Source organism: Hyperolius riggenbachi, chromosome 12 (assembly GCF_040937935.1).
Source record: "Hyperolius riggenbachi isolate aHypRig1 chromosome 12, aHypRig1.pri, whole genome shotgun sequence".
NCBI classification, from domain to species: Eukaryota; Metazoa; Chordata; class Amphibia; order Anura; family Hyperoliidae; genus Hyperolius; species Hyperolius riggenbachi.
The window spans coordinates 229654346-229662507 of NC_090657.1; the positions used below are offsets into that span (position 1 = coordinate 229654346).

The 8162-nt window shown below is 46.9% G+C and overlaps 1 protein-coding gene across 1 annotated transcript; it reads right to left on the minus strand.

Annotated features, from left to right (window-relative positions):
- Positions 1–617: 617 nt before the first annotated feature.
- On the minus strand, positions 618–5860 carry LOC137541296 (uncharacterized). Its single transcript, XM_068262542.1, has 3 exons — positions 5496–5860; positions 3052–3414; positions 618–1445 (listed from the first exon to the last, which is right to left on the minus strand). The coding sequence occupies exons 1-3, from the start codon at positions 5818–5820 to the stop codon at positions 634–636; spliced, it is 1500 nt and encodes a 499-aa protein (XP_068118643.1). The 5' UTR covers positions 5821–5860; the 3' UTR covers positions 618–633.
- Between the last annotated feature and the right edge of the window lie 2302 nt (positions 5861–8162).

Below are 8162 nucleotides of genomic sequence, written 5' to 3' on the forward strand. Positions count from 1 at the left end.
CGAATACTTGTTTCATTTGAAACTTAAAAATTGATTATCTCAAAAATTAAAAGTTCTTTTTGATTTTTGTTTTTTTTTACATTGTAGCCACTTCTCACCTTTACAATCCATGCAATTTCGGTGATTGTAGCATGTACGGGGGCGTTGCTATTAACGTTAAAGTCAAATCCATGATCACGGCCGTGATCACAGATTCTACAGGCAATCACGGCTAAATCGAATTCAGAATACCGTTTCAAATCCGGATCACGATCACGTTGTATCCGGATTTCGATACTGCCGTGGCCGGATTTACTCAAATTTGTGATCGGGGGTAGACCGTGCAACACTACCTGCTGGACAGAGTCTCCTCACTATTGCCGGAAATAACCTAGGAAGGAGGGGGGGGGGGGGCTTCAGCAGGGGCACCGATGTGATAAAACCATCCGAGGATCTCCCCCTTCTTTTCCTGTATGGAGAACGCTTGTATTTACGCTTTTAGAAAATGATAGATGCTTCACAAGATCTAATTACACCTTACTCCTACTCTATATGATAAAAAGTGGAAGAGACATTTGCACATTTTTAGTTTTTTTTATTGTTTATTCTGCCTTTGTAGCACCTGGAGCTTTAGTGATAGTCTCTAGTCAGTCTCTAGGACGGTGAAGAGCTGGTAGCAGGGTAGACCACCTGGATTGGTGTACATGTACACCTGTCGCGTCGTCCCTCCCTGCATGGCAGCTTATGCAAGAAGACGACGACGGGATAGCTCCTGCCGGACAGCCCTGCAGGTATGATGGCTGCAGAGCACCCTGTAGGGACCCTTACAGGCGTGACGGCTGCCGGAGGAGCTGCTGGACCTTCTGATGGCATAGATGTGGTGCTTGCCAGGTGGTCTTCTTCTCTGCTCACTGATAGCACACTAGTGGCAGAGGTGACACTGGGTGTAGATGTCGCAGTGTCATCTGATGCTTCTGATGAAGAAGCTGATGAGCCACCTGATGGCACAGTCGTGTCACTTTGTTTGGGGATCACGCTGGCAGTTGCAGGTTTTGGGGTGGCTCTTGGTACAGGAGAGTGCCTGATGGCAGTATACTCCGGAAAGGCAGGTGGCAGAGGGCTGATGTCACCCTCTGATGATGATGTAGAGGAGCTTTTTCTCGAAAGTCCTTCCTCTAGTAACACAAAGTTATCCTTTTTGTAGTACTTTGCAGTTTTGTATAGGTAGATTCCCACTCCTATGTTAATTATCAGTAACACGAGTGAAAGGAAAAATGCCGTGATCCGGTAGATCTTCTGTGCCGCCTTCCATTTATCAGTAGGCAGTTTGAAGAGCTCCTGGAGGAAGTTTTCTATTGTTGACTTCCTTTTGACTGGCGTTGTTGCCCTGCTACCTGGTGTAGTCACCTTGCTCAATTTTCTTTTCTGTTTTACTTCTTCAGGTCCAGCTGTTACAGGGGAGGCCTCTGCAAGACAAAAAACAACATATGTGTGGTTAGATCAGTGTAACCCTAAAACAGAATAAATACCAAGTTCTAAGAGAGTTCCATTGTATAGAAAATTGGTCATTATGGACACCACAAACCCAGCACACAAAGCACTGAAGCTGCCCCCTGAATGCAGAGCGTATGTCTCTATCTCCCTACAGCGCCCTCTGCTTGGTTTACTTGAAGTGCAGCTAAAGATAGATTTTTTTTCTAAGTTTATAGAGTATAGGGGAGAGTTAGAACCTCTGTGACGCTGTTTATTGCTGTCTGTGTCATCCCTGGAGATATCCCTCACTTCCTGTCACCTGTGGCATCCCAGGAAGTGATTGGATCTCTATGACAAGAGCTCAGGCAGGAGTATAGGCCACACAGAGGTTCTTCACACTGCTAAGAGAGCTGCCTTTTTTTATCTGCATTTCATGTTGTGGGTGATGCAGAAAATCCATGGAAACAACGACAGCAATAAACAATTTAAAAACAGGAGTTATGATACCAGTTCCATCAAAGGAAAACAAAGTTAGAAAATCATATTTTATCAGCAACTTTTCTTTTCAGTCAATGTTAGCAGCTATTATTGTGTCTCCAAAACTATTTTTTTTCCTTTAGTGAGCTATAATTTTTCTGAATCCTTACACCCTGAAAATATATAAACAACTAGCTCCGCCCACTTTTTTTTAACCTTGACACACAGTCACTCAATGACGCACATACGCACATGCACGCGCACGTACACACACGCACACACACACACGCACATGCATGCACACACACCCACACACGCACATGCATGCACGCACACACACACACGCACACATGCATGCACACACCCACGCACACGTACACACACACACACACTGTACACACACACACACACGTACACACACACACACACACACACACATGAATGCACGCACACACGCACACACACACGCACACGCACACACACGTACACACACAAACGTACACACGCACACTCACGTACACACACACACACACATACGCACACACACATGCACACATACGTGCACACACACACACATACGCAAACACACACGCACACACACGCACGCACGCACACACAAATATACAGAAGAAAGATAGATATAGCAAGTTGCAGAGAACAAGGCATTAGATGTGCAACCGACCAATGTGAAGTCTCAATCCCGCAGGACAGAGGCGAAATCTATTCAGTGTGAAAGGGGCCTCACTGCACTGGGAGAGGAGTTAGTGTTACACACAAAGCAGACAGAGAAAGCTGGGCAGTAAAGTAGAGGTGGAAGGGCTACCTGTGGAAGATGTAGGGTTGCAGAGGATTATGGGAAAGTGGACATAAGCAGCTTGACATCCCTCAACCCAGCTCCACCTCCACATACAACATGTAAATACAATGTACTATAAGACTCATTGTTGAGCGTAAAAACAAACAAACCAAAAATCAACAACCAATCAGACGTTACCCTTATTTTTGACACAAATATTGTGATTGGTTGCTCTGCACTACTCCCCCACATTATCCCCAGCTTTCTCTCCCCCATCATGATAAACAGTGCTGCAGTGTCAGCATTTCATGCTGTATATCTCTTACCTGTAGTCTCAGAGACCCGGACATATACGGATGGAGCGGGTTCATAATTGTGACCATCGACGCGGAGGTGGATCTTGTAGAAGCCGCTGTCCTCAGTCGTGATGGGACTGACTGCCAAGGAGCAGCTCCCGGATCTCACCAGGCGTCTCATCACCGCGGTACGCGGGTCATGATGGGTCACTGCGCCGTCATTCAGGTTAAGGAGAGCCCTGTACTCTCCCCCATTCTCAGGCACCATCCCCCACTCCATCTCCACGTTATTTTGGTTCGGTCTAACAGGAAAGCGACATGGGATCACAAGGCGCGACCCCGCGCTCACAGCCATCTCCTCAGGGACCAAACTAATGGAGGTGACATCCACACCTGTAGGAAGGAAAGAGAGACAATGGTCAGTGGAATGCTTGTAGGAAATCATTCTAGAAGACTAATACACAATAAACTGTCATTACTAGTAGAAAGTCCCTCCCACCCTCCCCTCAGGAAACAGGAAACATGGCCGCCCGCTAATCAGCAGAAATGTGGGCACTGCTGTAGGAGCCCATTGAACTACCAGTAATGTGGGGAAATGCAGACGCCTGCTAAATAACAGGCAACGGGCCGTCTGCAAAGCAAAATATGGCTACAAATAACAGATGCTCACGTTTCCTTACATTGCCGGTGATGGGCGCCTGCGGTGGTGCATGTAAATTAGCAGGATTATTTTTACCTGGGAGGGGGTTAAGCTTAGGCATGTGGGAGTTGTTGGTTTAGACTAGATTTGGATGCAAAGGTTAAGGTTAAGGTCAGCTGTGTGTGTGTGTGGGGGGGGGGGGGGGGGGGGGGCTCGGTTGAGGTTAGTTGTGGGGTTGGTGGTCAATGTAGCTATGGGTGGAAGTGGTTCATATCATCCCAAGTAACAAGGGATCTGTATACCAAGTTTCATTGAAACCGGTCGAGGCACACACACGTCCGATTTTATATATATATGTATACTATCTGATGACCCGACATTGCCCGGGTATGTATTTGGCTGCTGTTGGCTATGCCAACTTTTTCTAACCCTAACACACAAACACCCAATGTCCAAGTTTTGGAACGTTGGGGTCTTTGGCATCAATAAATTGTATATTCCCATAGAAATGAAACAAATCTGATTGGCCGTTTGTGGCTCCTCCCCTCTCCAGTATTTGAACCTCAGTCACCCAATGACCAACTGTAAAAGGTTTGAGGCATCTGCTAATAACAGTGTAAAAATTGCAGCAATTTAAATATTCTCCTTGAAAATCAACAGGTGAATTTTGATTGTCTAGTAAAGGCTCCACCCACTTCCCTGAATATTAATCTCAGTCACCCAATGACCACTTGGGCAAAGTTTGAGAACCCTGACAGTGTAGGAATGGCTGTAGTTTATATTTTCCCAGTGAAATTTGTTTTTGGATCCACCCACTTTTTGTAACCTGGAAACTCAGTGACCAAGTTTGTCAGCTTATGGGTCCTTGGCATCAAAAATGTGTATTTTCCCAGTGAGATGAAACAAATCTGATTGGCTGTTTGTGTCTCTGACCCCTTTTCTGAATTTGAACCCCAGTGAGCCAATGACCAACTGTACCAGGTTTGAGGCTTTTGCCATTAACAGTGGAAGAATGGCAGCAATATTAATATTCCCCTTGAAAATCAACAGATGCATTTTGATTGTCTTTTTTAAGCTCCACCCACTTTTCTAAATATTAATCCCAGTCACCCAGTAACCAACTGTGCAAAGTTTGAGAACCCTACCATTAACAGTGTAAGAATGGCTGCAGTATACATTTTCCCATGTAAAAAATGTAGTTGTTGGCTCTGCCCTCTTTTTCAAACCTTGACACACAGTCACTGTATAACCAAGTTTATGAGCTTTGTGGTCCTTGGCATCAACAATTTAAATGTTCCCACTGAAATGAAACAAATCTGATTGGCTGTTTGTGGCTCCACCCCTTTTCAGAATGTGAATCCCAGTCACGCACTGACCGACTGTACCAAGTTTGAGGCCTCTGCCATTAAGAGTGTAAGAATATGATAGATATAGCATGTTGCAGAGAACAAGGCATTAGATGTGCAACCAATGTGAAGTCCCAATCCCGCAGGACTGAGGCGAATTCTATTCAGTGTGAAAGGGGCCTCACTGCACTGGGAGAGGAGAATGCTGGGCAGTAAAGTAGAGGTGGAAGGTCCTCCTATGGAAGATGTAGGGTTGCAGCTCCACCTCCACATACAACATGTAAATACAATGTACTAGAAGACTCATTGTTGGGCGTAAAAAGCAAACAAACAAAAAAGGAACAACCAATCAGAAGTTACCCTTATTTTTCACACAAATATTGTGACTGGTTGCTTTGCACTACTCCCCCACATTATCCCCAGCTTTCTCTCCCCCATCATGATAAACAGTGCTGCAGTGTCAGCATTTCATGCTGTATATCGCTTACCTGAAGTCTCAGAGACGCTGACGTGTACGATCGGAGCGGGTTCATAAACGTGACCATCGACGCGGAGGTTGATCTCATAGAAGCCGCTGTCCTCAGTCGTGATGGGACTGACTGTCAGGGAGCAGCTCCCGGATCTCACCAGGCGTCTGATGACCGCGGTACGCGGGTCACGATGGATCACTGCGCCGTCATTAAGGTTAAGAAGAGCTCTGTACTCTCCCCCATTGTCGGGCACCATCCCCCACTCCATCTCCACGTTATTCTTGTTCGGTCTGGTGTTAAAGCGACATGGGATCACAAGGCGTGACCCCGCGCTCACAGCCATCTCCTCAGGGACCAAACTAATGGAGGTGACATCCACACCTGTAGGAAGGAAAGAGAGACAATGGTCAGTGGAATGCTTGTAGGAAATCATTCTAGAAGACTAATACACAATAAACTGTCATTACTAGTAGAAAGTCCCACCCTCCCCTCAGGAAACAGAAAACATGGCCGCCCGCTAATCAGCAGAAATGTGGGCACTGCCGTAGGAGCCCATTGAAATACCAGCAATGTGGGGAAATGCAAACGTCCGCTAAATAACAGGCATCGGGCCGTCTGCAAAGCAAAATATGGCTACAAATAACAGATGCTCAAGTTTCCCCACATTGCCGGTGATGGGTGCCCGTACATTAGCAGGATTATGTTTAGTGATGTGGTTAAGGTTAGGCATGTGGGGGTTGATGGTTAAGACTAGATTTGCATGGGGAGGTTAAGGTCAGCCATCTGGGGGCTCGGTTGAGGTTAGATGTGGGGTTGGTGGTCAATGTAGCTGTGGGTGGAAGTGGTTCAATTTAGGCATGGGTGGAAGTGGTAGAGGCTACCAGTGTTGGCAGGATGTCACCGCTATAACCCCCCCCCCCCCCCCTTACCAGCAGAACCCCTTCAATGGGTTGATGATAAGGGGGTGGTTAAGATTTGGAGTGGGGGGGGGGTGGTAAAGGCTACATGTTAATGGGAAGCTTAAGGTTAGCTGTGGAGAGAAGCTTAGTTAAGGTTAGAGCATGTTTAGGCATGGGTGGAGAGTGGTTAAGGTTAGGCATGGGTGGAGAGTGGTTAAGGTTAGGCATGGGTGGTGGTGTTTAAGATTAGGCATGGGTGGAGAGTGGTTAAGGTTAGGCATGGGTGGGGGGTGGTTAAGGTTAGGCATGGGTGGTGGTGTTTAAGATTAGGCATGGGTGGAGAGTGGTTAAGGTTAGGCATGGGTGGGGGGTGTTTAGGCATGGGTGGAGAGTGGTTAAGGTTAAGCATGGGTGGGGGTGGTTAAGATTAGTCATGGGTGGATAGTGGTTAAGGTTAGGCATGGGTGGAGAGTGGTTAAGGTTAGGCATGGGTGGTGGTGTTTAAGATTAGGCATGGGTGGAGAGTGGTTAAGGTTAGGCATGGGTGGGGGGTTAAGGTTAGACATGGGTGGGGGGTGGTTAAGATTAGGCATGGGTGGAGAGTGGTTAAGGTTAGACATGGGTGGGGGGTGGATAAGATTAGGCATGGGTGGAGAGTGGTTAAAGTTAGGCATGGGTGGGGGTGGTTAAGATTAGGCATGGGTGGAGAGTGGTTAAGGTTACGCATGGGTGGTGGTTAAGATTAGGCATGGGTGGGGGTGTTTAAGGTTAGACATGGGTAAGGGGTGTTTAGGCATGGGTGGGGGGTGGTTAAGGTTATGCATGGGTGGGGGGTGTTTAGGCTTTGGTGGAGAGTGGTTAAGGTTAGGCATGGGTGGGGGGTGTTTAGGATCAGGCATGGGTGCAGAGTAGTTAAGGTTAGGCATCCGGGGGGAGTGGTTATGGCCTGATCCCACTAACGCATTTGTGCGCAGCTGTGTCCGCTTTTCAGCAACACATCATGTTACAGATGCTGAAAAGCGGACAGAAGCGGATACTACTGTGCACAGCTGCGTCAGTGGGCTCAGGTCTTCAGGTTAGGTACCAGCGAAGGGAGGGTTCAGAGTGAGAGTAGGATTTGGTTTAGCTTTCGTAAATTATCAGCATGTATTACTAACATTTTACTGTCACTATTAGCACTGCAAGAGTAGAAAATCAGTAAACTTACTGATAATCTACTATTGGTGATTTCCAGGCGCCTTTTTTCATATCTGCCTTTCTTTCCCTCCCCTGCTACTAACCCTGGGAAATGTCCACTAAACTCCACCCTCGCCATCCGCCATATGTTCATAAACCGCCTTACCTGAAGAGGGCTGAAGAAGGACTAGAAGTCCCACAACAAGGAACAATCCACAAAGCATTTTGTCACACGAGGACAAAACAAAGATATCCTGCTCAACGTTAGCTGCTCACGCTGCTCACGCCAACACAAGACTGCCAGTCTGCTGGGCTGTGCTGCCCTTATATGCAGCTGCTGCTGTGATGTCATAATGGGCCACACCCTCTTGTGTTTACTGGTCACCTGTGTTACCATAGCAACCAGCCACAACACAACCCTCATCCTCCTGCAGCAGCACTACAAGAAGTGCAGGAAATGTATGTATGTACATATATATATATATTACTTAATGACCAAGTATGTGAGCTTTGCGGTCTTTGGCATCAATAATTTGCATGGAAATAAAATTAATCTGATTGGATGTGGCTCCACCCCTTTTCTGAATTTGAACCCCAATCACCCAATGGC